This window comes from Gallinula chloropus, assembly GCF_964237585.1.
Source record: "Gallinula chloropus genome assembly, chromosome: 7".
NCBI classification, from domain to species: Eukaryota; Metazoa; Chordata; class Aves; order Gruiformes; family Rallidae; genus Gallinula; species Gallinula chloropus.
The window spans coordinates 20088067-20105557 of record NC_140092.1 but is presented as its reverse complement, the minus strand read 5'-3'; the positions used below and the strand labels follow the sequence as shown (position 1 = coordinate 20105557).

Genomic DNA, 17491 nt, shown 5'->3' with positions numbered 1-17491 from the left:
CTGCAGTAGATGCGTTCCCAAAAACACACATCAATGAAGCACAGAAACTCTCTAAACTACCTGTAACACAACTTACAAGTCAGAATGACCTTTTGCTGTTGCTTAGGACTACATGACTACCTTTGACTTCTTGAGGCACACTGTATACAGCAGTTATTTGTACTGATACGAGACTTCACGTGTATTCCAAACCTGAAAATAATGCAAACAAGGAAAAATATAGCTAATATGAAATTGGAAGATACCACACAGGTATTTCTGCTCATCTCATTTATACTGATAAGAATCTGTGTAAACATAACATTCTTGTGTAAATAAAGAAACAAAAACCTACTTTATTTAAGTAAAAAAAAAATCAGTACTGCAGTGCAGCAGTATTTCTAACTGAAGAAGAAATTCCTAAAAATCTCCATCTGCAGGGGAATTAAAGGGAAATTATATTGCTGGCATTTCATAAAACTTCTGAAGAATGCTGAGACATGACAGATATGCCCTGTAGACAAGAGAGTTGGTAGCATTTCCCTCCCCTTTATCCCTATGTTTATTAAGCAAATAACCGTATTTGACCTATGGCAGACACGTAGCCAAGGTCCACTGGGCTTATCCTGGTACATGAATTCTCATTTATGGCAAAAAAAATCCCAGCCTGTAATCTACTTCATATAGCTGAATTGGCTAATCAAGAGACAATATATTATGTAGCCCAAAAATATTCCAATAAGGGGCTTAGACCACAAGTGAACACTATGGCTGGAGTTGGGTAGAAGTAGGTAAGTAAGCCTCCTTGCATCAATACATTTTCAATACTCTGTGAAAGACTGATATTGTCAAAGTTTACATTCTGCACATAATTTTTTGCCACTTCAAGCAATGAGCAGAAATAAAAAACTGCTAAAGCTGTACTCCAATAAAACCCTAACTGATATGTAAGCAAGATGTGACTGAATTTTATTTAATACTCTGTAATTTACATTTTTAATGCATTAACCTTATCCATGCAAAAGATTATCTCAGAAGTAAGTGGGGAAAGTGTGATTGTAAGATTGTGCCTGCTTGCTGAATGCATGCAGTGAAGAGTTTGAAGTGGGATGGAAGAAAAAATACCCTCAGGATCAGATGGCCTCCTCTAGTAATTACTAACAGCAATCCCATATCTAACCAAGAACAAAGGTAAAAGAGAAAATTGCTTTAAAAACTGTTGCCTGTAAAAGGCCTTTCTGAAAAGGGCTATAACCATTTACTGAGTTCTTATTTTCTCTTAACATTTTTTCATGAGTATTATCAACATTAATTTAACCCAAGTCCTTGTTTTAGTGATGTGAAGCCTACAGTCTTCATAAAACAGGAAGACAACAGAACCCTTGTCATCCATTCCCCTTTATTAAAAGAATTGCAGAATATTACTAAAGGAATCTACACTGTCAGCAGGTCCTAGAAAGTGGTTTTAGTGAAGTTCAGAATTCCCTTCGATTTATTAGTTCACACACACTTTTCTTCACAACTTAAGTGGTATAAAGAAGTGATGACAACACTCATTCTCTGGCTTGCTGTTTTAAGTATTTTGAAATAACTGTTATTATCATATGTATGCATTATAGACATTCATTCCTAGAACAAACAGCCATCTGGATGTGGTTTTGTTCCTGTATATTCCTAAAGAGCAATTTTTAATATGGCACAACAGCAAAGTCATTGATAGAAATGTCAAAAAAATTGTAAGGGAAAAATAAGATACCCCAGATCTTCAGCTTTTCTATTGAAGTATGTTACTGCTTAAAAAAAAAAAAATCACAGATCTTGCTAGGAAAGTTGGTTTTGTTTGACCATGTGCACCCCTATATATTTGATGGACTCTTATAGTACATTTGATTTGCTCTGCTTTCATGAAATTACATAACACACTGAATAAAATTTCATAAATCCTTTCGATTATAGACTTTTCAGTGCTACTGCAGATTGACAAAACCTATCAGGAGCACTTACGGCACTCCTTCCTCAAAAGTACCTAAATTTGACAGTTACTGCACATTACTAAGAAAAGCCTTAAAATATAAAAATCATTAACATTAGAGAGTTGAACTGGCTGAAATGTGGGCTTTTCAAGTAGCTTTTTTTAACTGAAGGCATTTAAAGCTTCTGAATTACACAGCACAGAGCACCTACCAAACAGGCTGTTACTTTTCCTGAAACCAGTTAAAAAGAATTTGTGCCAAATTGAACAAATAAATTGCTTTTATGCTTAACACGTCCTTTTCTTGGCTATGAAAAGGAAAAAAGCAGGAGCAAATGGAAATAGCAACTATTCCATTTTATAAAACAGACAAGTAATGGCAGAAGATTGGGCAGAGTTACACAGGAAACCACTTACACATCTAACAATTGAATTCACATATCTGAAGTCTCCAGATGATGCCTTAACACTAGGGTCAGTCTTAGCAATAGTGCTCTCTCAAGTAGACAGGGTATGATAGGACATTTCCTTTTTATACAAGTATATCAGAATAGCACCTTGCTTCATTACTTCACTTGAAATTAGTGAAAGCTTACTTCAGTTTCAAGGTTAAATCACTTTCAGGATCAAGTATTTCTTTATGTGAGTTTCCTCCCGCCTCCCCAAACAAAAGTATCAGTCAACCTCTGAACAGATGCGGATTTTAAGAACATTAACAACGCCACTCAAAGGCAATCACGAGTATCTACAGCACTTTACAGGGCTAACAGTAGCAACATGACCTAATCAGTTTTACAGGCAACCTACAAGACAAGAAAGGAAAGGTTCCAAAGCAAAAGATTGCTCTGAATGACTTGTTGCAAAAAAAAAAAAAAGTTAAAAAAAATAATTCATAAGAATTTGTAGAAAATTCCCAATTTTCTTCTTTGCTAGAAATAGCAAAGTGTAATAGAGAAAGGTTCAGATGGCAACTAGTTGCAAAAGTTTGGATTCAAGTTCAGGCAGTTAATATTTTTCTTCTTTATTTTCACCATATGCAAATCAACCCTTTTCCTTGTTTTTCTTTTGATTAAACATTTCAGCATAAAGACTCCACAAGCAATTAAAACGAAGTGAGACCTACTAGGCAATAAAGCTAGTTCTGAAAGCATCAAAATTAATTTGAGTGTAAGCTCCACTTCTTTTAAAAATTATGCAATTTATATATTGTGCCCATTATCCATTATCCCCGTGCTAATGTGTTTCATAGCAGTATGCCTCCTAATGTTTTTTTCAAAATTACTTTGATCGTGACTAATGTTCTCATTGTGAGAAACATCTTCATCTATCCTCAGATTATTTCACTGTCACTTTATTCCTAATAGTTACTCACACATTCTTTGCCATCTCTGACATTTATTCTCCATAGGTTTTTTCTATTATACCATACCTTTATTGGTCACTTTAATGTCAAGATTCCAAGAAACGTCTATTTCTCAAGAGGAAAATGACCCACATAAAAATATGACAGAACCATTAAATTTAGTGTCCTTCTGTGAACAACACCTCAACATTTTCAAACAACAATATCTTTTGTAAAGCTTTTCTTTATCCTCCATAAGTAATCCAAATAAAGTTCTTGAAATTGCCTGTACATTAAGGGACACAAATATTAGGCAGTTGAACAGTGAGTTCCTTGCACTGGAACACCTTCTTTCCTAGTAAATCATTCAATTATAAGACAAAGGCCATAGCATGGTTCTAAATTAATGAATTGATTCTGTGGTTCAATGGGAGGTAGACAATCTCTAGTGATAGATAAAGCTCTTAATCCTATTAACATATAATAATTACTTTGCACTTTCAGATCGATTTCTAAGTAGTTTCAGGAAAGACCATTCATAGATACCAGCATAATTTTGATCTAAATAAAAAAGGGCAATTAATAAGACTAAATCCTAAGTTCATTGTTGAATGCTAAATCAAAACTGTACAAGTGGTCAGGAAATTTTAATGCAAAACTTAACAACTTAAACATGCCAAGAAATAGCCATTTAAACACCCACACTCTGGATACTGAATATTAAAGAATCGGTACTTCATAGTGACAGCAACTCACACTGAAGAAACTGAAAGATGAATTAATATCTACATTAGAAAAGCAAAAATTTTAAGTAAGTGTTTAGCAAAATAGCATTGCTTTCACATTAAAAACTGACATTATCAGGAAGTCTAAATGTTAACCTTATAAAATTGTTCCAAAATTAACCTTAGAAAAGATCAATATAGACCTAATGATGAAAATCAGCTAAAGTGTCTCTTCTACCTCATTTTTAAGCATTACTCTTTTAACTCTTTGTATACTCAAGATTCACTGCAGACTTGAGTAAAAATGTGTTTCTCCCAGAACATTTTTAGTATCAAAATAGTTCATTAAATTCAGGAAAAGTTTCATTTTCACTTCTTGGGAAAAGCAGACTTCAAATTACTTTGGAAAACAAAGCTGCTGTATCAGCTAATGAACTTGTAATTTTCTCTCTCACAGCCAAGCAAGCATGAGTTCTGCATGAGAGCACAACGCATTCATTGCTCAAAAAACTGATGCTGCTATAACTGAACAGCTTCAGCTAGATTTCTGAATCCTTTGAGATACATGCCAATAGACTCATATACTAACACAACCATAATTGTATCACTTGAACGTGGTGGGATAAGGGAAACAGAATTACAGTTCTGGTTTCTATGAAACTACACGTTATCTGAATATGCAACTTTACTTGGATTTACACTATCATTCATGTAGCTCACTTGAGGATTCTGTAAAAAGGAACATGGCTAAGGTGTCAGCATATTTGTCCTAAATTCATGAAAAGACTGAGGATGGAAATATCCCTCACCTTACAGAGGTGGGACTGTCTCTATTAGTACTTGCTGCTGATGGTACCAAAGGCTGCTAAGCCTCCAGTAACAGTATCTTGAGTAAAAGTGTAGAGTGGGATGACGTCCGGCCTCATTTTCTTCTGGTGTAGCCCACTTGCTGACTTATCTTCTACACCATATAATATTTTGCCCTAAAATAAACTTATCTTTATCATCTCCTTGTATCTAGCATTCCATTAAACCCAAGTCAAATATGGTGATATCTGACCACCTATAAACTCTTTTGCTTGGTACCTGCAGAGCTAACATGGTACTTAGTTAAACTAAGTCACAGAGAAGCAGTTAAATGAGAAATTTGCACAGCACACAGGAACTAGAGTCTGAGCTAGCAATTCCAGATTTGAATGGCAACCTAACCTGCCTAACACCAGGTACTTACAACCCAGATTTTGTGTAATCTCCCCATCCTCCACATTCTTGTAATGTACAAACAGGCTGCAACAGCAAAAGAAAAAAGCTGATTTGAGCATCCTTATGTTCCCACCAAGGCACCTGCAACTTCAAAATATTCAGAGGCTGGCAGTCTGAGCACTGGGCATAGAGCATTCCACACTTACATCCTTCAGCCACTTCCACTGACAGGGGTGGGCACTTCGTACCAAGAAGCAATAGCAGTTTAAATGGAGAAATTGAGTGTGCAGAGGTTATCCTGACTCTCACTACTTAAAAGTAACCTTGATTTCTTTCCCTGTCCTCCATGTGGTTCCCAACTTAAAGGTTTGGCAGGCAGCACTCATGTCCAGATGGTGGACAAGTAAATCTACTTGAACAGATTGTATTACAAGGTTTTACACTAAACAGTTATTGGATTAAACATATAAATAGTTATGGGAACCTGGGACTTCCCTCTTCTGAATGATCATCCTTCAGCTAGAAAGTTATCTTCCCTCTTGCCACTCCTCTGTGGCCCAGTGAGCCCTAAAATCTCCCTGAAGCTCTGTGGCTGTGCAAGTGGACAGATGAAGTACCTCAGTATCAGTGAGCAATGCAATGAGCACAACTATGTCTTTAAAATAAAACAGCTGGTGCTGAAACCTTAACACCCACACCCTGCAGGATTTTGCTTCTAACTAATTCAAAACTGCTTCCAAACAATGAATGTGGATTAGCAATTGGAGTGCGTTGCCTGCACTTCTGGAGTGCATGCTTCAGTTTTATTTCAGTAAAAGAAACCAGTTCACATGCTCAAGAGACCATTTCAGACTGCAAACAGCGTGCTGCAGAGCAAAACCAACTGATTCACTAATACCACCTTAAAGAGTATCCAAGCTCCCAGAACAGTAGACAGTTGTCCTTAGGGTACTTTATGTGAAGCAGGATATAATTTCCCACAAATCAAATTAATTTCAACCACTCCCCCTATTTCAGTTTCTCAGATACGTGCTAACCACAAAGCCACTGTATAAAAGCTTGAGATGTCACATTCCACTGACAAATTAATCCTCTTGTGAATGTTACAAGTTGATGGCAAACAATAGAAGAATGCCTCCTTTCGGTGCACAGAATGGGTTAAAACACAAGATACCAAAACAGATGAGGTATTGTCCTCTTGATGTGCAAAAGCAGTACTTCAGGTACCTATTATTTGCAAAGAAACTGAATCATGTTAGCAGCCTCCAGAACCAACAGTTGCAGGAGAGCATTTTAGATTAAAATTTTACTCTGAAAGCTACATTATCCATGAGGTCTGGTTAAAGCACTTTGACCATTCTGATGCTGTAAAATGCTGACATCACAACTCAATACCCTTGATGTCTATTAAGCAGGCATTCTTTATTGCAGCGCTGGGAACACAGGGGATTGCCCTTCCTCATGTGCGCGCTGCTTAAAACAAAATCCCTTATATTCATACAGGTCAGTTATACATAATCATTACATTTCTAAGAAAAAGGCATGGTTATGCAAATTATTTCCAGGAAGTTATTTACTCCTCACAGGAGCAGTCTTCAGAGATGAAGGCTGGGCATTGTCCTCTGAACTTTTTAGCTTTTCCTTTGCTTTCTATGGTTTTCTCCATCATCTCAAAAAACCATTCCAGCTCCAAATAGTTAGGAACACCTTTTAGCTGAAAAGAAGATACATTCTTTCTCTTTATTGGTTGTTGCTTTCCCCCTTTGTTACTTTCCTATCTTACTTCCTTTTCCTCAAGGCTGTTCCAGTGTCATGGTTAAATTTTGTAGCTACTCCAGCAGAACAGCTCAAACAGCTATACCCAACTAAGATTTAAAACTCCTTATAGAAATACTTTCTATTCTCCTTAAACTAAAGCTACATTAATTGTTTGGTTCTTAAGCTGTATCTATACTAATCTATTTGGTATTATTATGCATCATTCAATAAATTTACAGGATCTAGGTTTAGATTACAGAAAGACAAGAACTCGTAGCTGTTAAACGCCATTTCATATACAGGCAAACCAGTGTGAGCACGCACATGTGCATATATATATTTATGAATTTATCTGCATTGACTGATTTATCCACCTTAGAGGAAGCAAACAGAAAAATGAGAAAGCCAACCATGAATTTTAAGTGGAAAATGATTAGTGATGCCCAAAAAAAAAGCATAAAGGAAATGAAAAACAATGATAGTATCTGGAGCCTGTCCAGCGGATATTAACAATGTTTTATCTTCCTTTCTAAACAAATTGCCCACTAAAGAAGTTACTCCACTGCTATCAATAAACAGATAACTGAAGAAAACTTATAAATACAGGCAAGAGCTTCTACCTACACTTAGCTTAGAAGGGAAAGTGTCCCAAAACAGAAGGAAAATATTTACACAGTACCCTCAGTTCAGCATTAATATGCACTATTCTATCATTTTCTGAACAATTTTTGCCCCACACACTCAAAGCACTGCCTCTTTGTCAGCAACTGAATCCATCTGCTCTGGACAAGTAAGAGCTATGACTTTGGATTAAGCTTCCTAGCACTGACATCCTCCTTGAAATGCCAATGAATTTCCTGTCATTCACTTTCAACTACAGCTGGAAGCCTTGGTAAAAGTCAGGCACAGAACTGAAAGATGAAAAACTTCCAGTTCAACGCATTACAGCCAGCCCATTATATGGTTACCAGGAGTACAAACTATGACTAAAATACTCAGAAGCAGCATGATGCAAAAATTATGTACAATTCAGACAATTTAGCACTAAGAGTTTCTATCCTCTAACAGACTTCTAAAAGATTTAAGGGCTCTCATTTCTGAATACATTCTATCACTGAACTTGGCTTGTCTTAAATATTAATAGCTGAACCTGGTAAATGTTTATGCTATTTTTTTTATGGAAAGATCATGTCACATTTCCTTAAAGACGACGCTTGGAATGATTTCCTGAATGAAATTACCAACTATCATCATTTGGATTTTGTGATAGCAACTACTCTTTAACTGTAATAAAAAGACACATGTAATAGCCTGACCAAAATATTCCTGCTGCATCAAAGTAATCTTTGTTTCTATGATCAAAACTTGCCTTCTTAGAAATGCATAGATTTAGATATTCAGAAGTATCTTCTTTTGCCTTTAATATATTTACATGCATTTTTGTGGCATCGAATTCCACAGGTATTTTGCCTCAAATTCAGATGAACAGCTGAAAAAAAAAGTTGATCAGGTTCAACATTCCTCTCTCATTGATCAGGTTGCATTTCAGCATGAAATAAGCTATGGGGTTCTAAGAGAACATTCAGGAGGAATCTGGCTACCAATGAAGTTTTATGTACCACTAACAGAAATTCCATTTAAGGCATATGGCTGGAGGCTGATCAGAAGGAATATTATCAACTTCAGTTATCCATCACCACGAAGACTGATCCATTTTGAACTGATTTTTGCTCTACTCAACTACTAGATTCAAAGAGAGCCTGAAAGCCTTCTCACAGTGTGATAGCAACATAAATGGCCGAAGAAAACCTAACGCATTTTTTGTCTATGAGGTCAAAAAGGTACAAGCAAAAGAGCAAAAAAATTTTCACTTCTTCATGCTTTTATACTAAAGCATTTCATTTAGTGCCATTTTAACCTATGCATATAACCCATTAATTCTGCTAGCCTAGTTACCGTTGTAAATCTATTTTAAAAAAGGCAAGGTAGCATCTCAAAGATTGTTGAATACAAGGAATCTAGAATAAACATAAATCCCTGGCAATTAATGTCTCCTTAATTTCAAGACCGCTTTTAACGGGTTTTATTTTCCTGTATGTACTTATTTTATCCTCCAGCTCAATAAGAGGAAAACCAGCTTTATGAAAGATTGATTTCAAGTTGCCTTTATTTTCTAAAACACTCCAGGGAAATGAGAGATAGGATTTCCATTTAAGTCACCAGGATGTGTAAAGTTACACTGGACGTGAGGTTTGTATGTTTAGCTAACCTGCTTTTCACTGGACAGATCCATAGATAGCAGGGAATTACATGCATTAACCACAGGCCTCTGGAACTTGTAGCAGAACTACTTCATATCTGACTCCCAAGTTGAGTAGCTTACATGTGAAAAAAAAACCTACTCAAAAAAAATTTGCATGTAAAAAAATACTCAAACATAACTGTAAAGGGGGAGAAAGAATTCTCAATGCTCTCCAGGCCTCTGAACACGCCCTACACTTGAACGTGCCCGACTCTGCAGTGAGATCAAGTCTACAGCTTCACTAAAAAGACTGATAAAGTAGGTACATTAATTCCCCTTAGGCATCTGATCTTAAGTACAATCTGACAGTGCCTAATTAATACCAAAAAGCATCTTAGTAAAAAGGCATCACAGAGGAGTTACTTTAAAAGCATGCTTGAAAACCAAGCCCACTTATTGTTGCAAACATTGGTGCACTCTTCTAAATTTCCGAGTGTTTGACCAAGTAAGGATAAGTGGATTCAACTGGATCTTCATCAATCTGGGAGTATTCACATCCCACATCTTAGGAGAAATTCCCGAAACCAAATCTTGTAAACCACAACCAACAGGCACACTTCTACCATCTTAAATCACCCTGTGGAGATAGAAAATTAAAAATATAGCTATCACTAATCTAGTAATTACATTCTTATTTTACTTTTTCACTGTTACAATTTTTAAGGACATGTATATAGCCCTCATCGTAGAATTAACATACAGACATCACCGCTATCTCCTCCTGTAGCTGACGCCTGTGCAACACTTTATCAAGTCAACTTTAGGAAATTATACCATAGTCTGAAGAGCACAGAATGGACAGCTCACCCATACAGTTCTGAGTTTAGCAACAAAACTCTAGGGAAAGACAAGATTTCAGAAACATCCTTTTGCATTTCTTATTCCTTCGTTCAAGCTCTCCGACTATACAGACTGCTGGTACTGCAACCCATGATGAAGTGCACTACTCTTGCCATTAACACACTGCTCTAATTACCTCAGCCACTTGTCGCCTGAATTTCAATTTGGACAAACACCTAAACATATGCTGGTTTAGCTAATTAATTCCCTCACTGCGTGTAACCCTAGCCCTGCAACTTTTTGGGTACCTATAAAGTTATACATCACCTCTGTCAGTCCAAACAGATTTCTACTTGTCTTCAAATACCTACTCCATACTCTCAGATAACCTTGAAAAACCAGAGCAGAGAAAGGAGCTGTATTTGAAAGCAACCTGTCTGTTCAGTTTCATCATACCTTACATTAATGTCCCTTGCAGATTCTGAGTTTCTAGTTACATCTTGTATAGAAAGATGAAGATTCACATTAAAAATACTTTATTAGTATGCAAAAATGTTTTTAATTTTCCTATTTTTAATATATCAGTATGCCAGTGAATTTAGTAATTGCCGATTACACACGATTTAGATTTCATTATAGTTTACTACTAAAAGTAGAGGAGGGTCATATGGAGTTACTGATAATTAAGGGAAGGAAAAAGAACAAAATGCTTTAAGCGATAATTTGAACCATTTAAGTAAATAAAGACAAAACAGCAACCATTACCAAGAAAATTTTAAGCAGCACCAGGCGAAAGAAAAACCACCACCCTAATCACGTATGTTATTAGTAAAATAACCATATTCTTCAGCATAGTTAAGCCACTGCAATAGAGCAATCCATTATTCAAAAAAAAAAAAACCCTCTTGCATAAGAGTGCAAATTTGAGCTAAAGGCTTGGCTTCAGATTCAGAATGTACCTCTGCACTGATAAAATCGAAGAAACAAAATAAGGGACAAAAACCTGAGTGTGTAGTCAGCAGAGCCTGATAATATTCAGTTTTAAGAGAATTAGGTAATTAATTAGCAGAACAACTATCAATTATTTTCATGAGTCATGAAAACCATGCCACAGTATCAAAGAACTACTTTTAAAAAGATCAAGCTTACAAAAACATTTAGCAGAAGTTATAAAATACAGAAACAAACCTTCTACTTAAGTAGGGTGGAGGGTTTTTTTCCCTTTATTACCTATACTTTTGCTCTACAAGCTCAAAAATCTCCACCAGAGACATCTGCATGGCTCAGATGTGAACACATACCCATCAAAGTCTAGAGAAGTTAAACAAAAATCTAAGTATGTAAGACGCAGGATTAGATACGGTCTTAGCTGGCCTACATAAGGCAACTGGATAAGGAAGGTAACAGATTCATGCCGATTTTGTAATTGCAGAGCAGACAGCAACAGTGACATGAAATTATTAAAAAGCCAAAGTCAGAGCTGAAAATGGGTGTTATCCTTCAACAAGCAGATGCTATAGCCTATAACCTCAAGCAACTCAGAGATCAAAATGTCATTCCACAAAGGGACCGCACAGCTCTAATTATCACTTGTTATACACTTGATCTGCAATTTCTAAGCAACACAGCCACACTCTGCTAAGCTTAATTAAGCTGAAATTCCAAGTAAGTTGGTTTAGATTCAGAAGAACAAGAAAAAACAATGGAATCGCCTAATAAGGCTAAAGACAACTGTTTAAGAGGAAGATGAAGAATTTGGGGTACTCCAGAATGGTATAATCTTAAGAAAATACAATCCTAACAGTAAATCCTGTTAGTTGGGAGAACAGTCTCCCCAGAGGAACAACAAAAGTCTTGCCACCACTTTAGCAATCACGAAGAATGTTGTCATGAAGAAATCTACACTAGAAAGGGTGCATATCTTTTCCATCTCAAATTTCTGAAATTATTTTCTATCACTTTTTCTTTTAATTCTGTCATAAGAGAAGCAATCCATTCAATGAAAGCATCAATTTCCTTATATTTCTTAAAATGATAGAGAAACTTATTTTTATATGCTATTATCACAAGTCTATCTGAAATGCAGCTTTCAAGTTCACTATAAAAAATTTTTCTATTTATTTTCTGACAATCCCTCAGTATGGAAAGTTCTAACAAGAAAAAATTTACTTTTAATATACACACTAAGCATTAAAAACTGTATTACATATATCTTACTGTTTAAATGAAAATCTAACAGTACTTTATTATGCCTGCTTTCAGATTTATTAGAGCAAATACCAGGTAAAGTTGCTTTTTCAGCTCTGGTCATTAGTTTAGCCAAATGAAGTGTGACCTTCAAAGCACTTTTTAAAAATTAAGACATCTGAAGATCCAAAACAACAAACAACCCCAACGCTTTCCCCTGTAACTGTACTGACTGAATTTTCCAGCACATTCAGAACTCAAGCAGATATAATCTGTATTTTCCATGTGGTTGGATGTGATTATAAACAGTTATAGAACAGGGGGAAAAGATTGATTATGCCACTGATCCATCCTATGACAGCCAGGATGCCAAATGAAGAAATCTGGGGCAGAAAAGTTTTAATAATCCAATTTTAAAATGCCATCAGGCTGTTGTAAGCATCCTTTATTTCACTTACCATGACATCACTGATAGTTAAGTTTTGTCAAGTTTCCCCAAAAACTTTAATTAGGAACAGACAAGGAAGGAATACAGAAGTTTTTTCTGCTTGTAAACATCAGGAGAAAACAGAATTCTTGCAAACATTTTTCCCCCATTCTAGGGCAGAGTAAGGAAAAAATAGGAATTGCATTTCAAGAATGTTACATTTCCAGGCATAAGTTATGGCTGTTACTTCACCTCGAACCCAGGACAGTTATTCTAAAGCTTTAAGCATTGCCTGAAAAAACCTCTTTTCTCTCTACTGTGACTATAGATAAAATGGCAAATTACACCAATGGATATAAACCCTCCACTCAAAACACGTCTCAAATTGCTTGAATCCAAATCTACAGTCTGGACTGAGTTTCCCTTCAAAGACTGAACCTTTGCCATATCTCAAATTTTAATAAAGTTTTATAGAGAAATCTATACTAGGTGTAACTATCAAACATCCTCCCGCATGCTGCTTCAAAATCAAAAACATTCAATGCTCCACAGTCTGAAGACTAAAACAAAAATTTTAATTATTAGAAAACAAAAAGAAGCTTTGAATTCAAGTTTAACATTAAATAAAATTTCTCAAGGGGAAAAAAAAAGAAGAAACTTAAGTTTCAAATAGCACTATCCTGTTGAAATAATATCACAGATCCTGAGATCAAGCATCTGTCTCTCATAGTACACGTGCCATTGAATCTATGCTGAACACTCCTCATCCATCATACACCTCTTTTTTCTTCCCTTTTTCTCCATCTGGTCAACCACATTTTTCCCATCAATTCTTTCTTTAGATTAAATATGCAGGCAAAACATTGACTAGAAGGAAGGAATGCAACAGGTCATCAAAAACAGCATCAGGACACAAAGGAAGACACTAAACAGTGCCCTGTTCCATTCTGAACAGAGGCCAAGGGCACAGTTCTTTGCTGCCCATCATACTGGTCCTAGCTCTGCCAGGCTGACAAATGCTACATTCATGGTAAATGTCACCACAAATCAGACCAGGAAAGGAGTTGTGAAGCAGAAGGTACCACCCTGGCTGTAAGGGAAGCAACATACCAATAGTCATGAATAACCTTTAATAAACAAGGCAGGCTTAATATGGAAATTCCAAGTAATACAGGAATTCACGGTCCAGAAACAAGAGGATCCTGCCAATCTATCCCAGCTAATTTCATACTGAACAGAGGAAAGCATGTTCAGGACTGAAGATTCTCTCAGGGAAACTATCACACGTAATACTCAAAAGCTTTTAAAAAATACATAGTTACTTCTATTTAGAAAAAAAATAAAACCAACCACCCAGTTAAAAACTGTCAATTCCTACCTTTAGTCCTTATCTAGATGGGGGCAACTGGATCAAAGAATAACCTGTTTTTAATGGTTTTGAGGAGGGCAAGAAACAACAGGATCAGTAATGTGGGAATTGAGCACAGAGAAATTTACATTAGATCTTTGGGAAGAAATTGCTTTTAACAGGAAGACACAGTTAACAGGCTACAGCTGTAGATTCACCACCACTAAAGGCTTCTATGGCACACCAGATAGGCATCTGTCAGGAACAACAAAAGCAGATCTGAGCTTTGGGATAAAGGATAGATTAGCTTGTCCTTCCAGCCCTATCGTCTACCATTTCTCACAACTGCTGTAACTTCTACACCCAGTGAGGAAAAGGACAAGACACATAGGGAGGAAAAAGTAAGGAATAGCAATAGGGATACTTCAAAAACACTCACACTGAGACATTACAGAAGCTTGCATTGCAGAAGAGTAAGATTACTACAATACTGTTACATGTCACAAGTCACAACAGTCTCTTTGAGTAGATTTAGACTCAACAAGGTACCTCCACTTAAAAGCAGCTTCTATGTTGATCCACACAGAAAGCTTCCCTGTATCAGAATTATCAGTAATGACAAGTTTACCTACAGAAAAATAGCTACTCCAATTCCCTATCAGTGGTTTAACTGACCTGCTGAATCATCCACCTGAAAGCTCAAAAATAAACATTACCCTGTATCAGAAATGCTTTCAATATTGAAAAAAAACATTCTCCTTCTATACGTTTCAGTCAAAAAAACAACCCTATTTATCACTTACAATGTTGTACTAACTTCTGTAAAGATACAGGTGTAGGTACAGTCTGCCCACATAAACCACGTTTTGTCTGTATAAACAATCAGTCCACTGCACTAATAGAAAAAACATTAAACAGGAATGAAAATATGGACATACAGAGAAGACTGAGAAGTGTTAGTTTATCATTTGAATGAGTTAAAGAGGGGGGAAAATGGACTAACGAGCTTCTCAGGGGAGAAATACCAGCTTGAACTGTAACACCAGATGGCTAGGCAACAAAATTCGCCATTTCAATCCTGCTATGTACCACCTCTAAAGTAGGATGGGGAAACTTTATAGAAAGCAATTGTAGATGTCCATTTTAATTTGCCATTATTTACTTGTTGGGAAAGGATTCCATTTAAAAAGAAATAAAGATTATTTCAGCTATCTTGGTAGCACAGCTGGCGCTCCACATGAAAGTGTCAACAAAAGTTGCAATGCCAGCACATCACAGCAAGAGAGAGTGGAGTGTCAAACACTAAATGCATTTTATTAAAATAACCTAGCAAGTTGAAGCTTTGAAAATAAGCTAATTGTAGCAGAAGTGCAACACGTTACTGCATGGTCTTTCCAGGAAGGGGAAGATAATGCTTAAACTCAAAGTGTCTTTTACATCCATATCCAAGGAATTTATCTCAATGATAAGATTGCTCTTCAACTTGGTAAGACAGAGTTAGATCGCTATTTAGATATTTAAACAAGGAATTTACATTTTAACTTTGGCCTTTTAGAATCACAGAATATCCTAAATTGGAAGAGACCCACGAGGATCAAGTCTGACTCCTGACTCCACACAGAGCAACCTGAAAGTTGAACCATGTAACTAAGAGCATCGATCAAACTCTTCTTGAACACCAACAGGCTTGGGGACACCACCACTTTCCTGAGGATCTTGTGTCAGTGCTCGACCACCCTCCCAGTGACAAACTTTTTCCAAACCCAACGCAAATTTCCCCTGAGGCAGCTTTAAGTGAGTCCTGCCACTGGACACGGCAGAGAGCACATCAGTGCCTCCCTCTCTGCTCCCCCTCGTTTTACTTCTTTGGCCTATAAGCCTTAGTAGCTTATTTAGAGAAAATTAAAACAAAGAAAAAAAATCACCTATCCTTTTATATCTGAGTAGATAGTTCAAAAAGATTTGTTAGCAAAATCTTCTTTCCTTTCCCTCCACTACCATAAAGCACAAGCCTTCTGACAACAGTAACACCACCACAGAGATGTATAAAAAAATAACAAAAACAACCAAAATACAACTCTACAGTTCGGTAAAAAGTTACGTCACTTCCTAAATGATGTTTAGGAACTGTGAAGAGACTTTACTGGTTGGCCCAGCACTGAGTGTATGAGAACCTGGCCTGAAACCCAGGGCAAGCCACGAAGTCTGAAGCACAGGAAGCTCTACCAGCACCGAGACCCGCAAGAGGCAAACAGTTACACGACCCGGTTTTGCACGTTCCCCTATTTCAATACAAAAGCTGCTTAAGACAGGCTGCCGCTAGCGACATCGGATTAGAAATGCTCGTCCCTCCACATCTCTCTTACCCAGAGGACATCTCGAAGAAAGTACCAGCACCTGCAGCAGCACACGCACAGCCCCGCTGCCATCGCTTCGGTGCTACTTAGAAACTCCGGGCACTGCTTTTAAGTTGGCACCGCAAGCAAGGGGTTTAACTCCGTTCTCCGGTCAGCTCGCCCCAGGGCAGCGCTCCTCACCCCCGGATGGCTTCCGAGGCCCGCCGCGGCGGCCAGCCGAGCACGGGACGGCGGCCCTTGGTTTTATTTGCTCAAAACGACGGAGTTAAAGGCCTGCGGTAGCAGATGGCAGCCCTTGGGCCGGGACATCGCGCTGGGAACGGCGCACCCGGCGCTGCGACCTGCCACCGCGAGATGCGCGGCGCCGGCTCCCCTGGAAACGCCGCCGCCGGCAGCCGGCCATCTTTCGCGGGGCGGGGTGAGCGCCTGGCCGGCGCCCTTCGCCCCACTGGCTCCCCCCTTCAGACCCGGGGATGGAGAGGAGCCGGCGGGGCGGCAGGAGGACGGCCCGGGCCCTCGGAGGGGGACACCGGGCGAAGAGCGCTAGGAGGAGGGGGGAGCGCCGCCAGCGCTGATGAGGAGGAGACAGCGCGGCAGGGCTGCCCCAAGACCCTCGGCCGGGCGCGACACTGAAAGAAGCGAACATCTCTACCTCCTTCTTTTTCTGTCCTCCCCCGAGCTGTCCGCAGAGGAGGAGGAGGAGCAGCAGCAGCAGGAGGAGACAGCTCCCGGCCGGCAGGTGCGGCAGCAGCCGCCGCGATGCCCTGGTACCCAGCGCCATGTTCCCCCGGCCGCTGGCCTCCGCCGGCGAGCACCTGCGGCACCGCTGCCCACCTCCTCCCTGTTGATTGGGCTCGAGTTCTGGCCAATCGCATCGCCCCGGGGCGCGGCGGCTCTTGGGAGATGTAGTTCTTACCCCGCTCGTGGCGCTGCCTGCCTTCTGAGGCGCCTCGCTGCCGTTACGGCGGCCGCGCTGGGGCTCGTCTCGCCGCTGGGCACCTGTTCACTCGCTCAGTGATGCACGATGGAGACTTGACAGGACGTTGTGCCAAGGCTGCAGCCACAGAAGCAGCGGGGTGCCGGCGGGGCGGTGGGTGTTTCAGCCCATCCC

At 38.7% G+C, this 17491-nt stretch overlaps 1 protein-coding gene across 2 annotated transcripts in view; it reads right to left on the bottom strand.

Annotated features, from left to right (window-relative positions):
* Positions 1 to 17161, bottom strand: part of TUSC3 (tumor suppressor candidate 3) — a gene marked incomplete at both ends in the record, with an annotated part of 111497 nt that extends 94336 nt beyond the window's left edge. Inside the window, one exon of one of the 2 annotated variants that reach the window (XM_084266768.1) lies at positions 17009 to 17161. In XM_084266768.1, the coding sequence (XP_084122894.1) occupies positions 17009 to 17161 (153 nt within the window). The remainder of the gene's footprint in view (positions 1 to 17008) is intronic. The other variant, XM_084266769.1, reaches the window with a different exon arrangement.
* Positions 17162 to 17491: the final 330 nt, after the last annotated feature.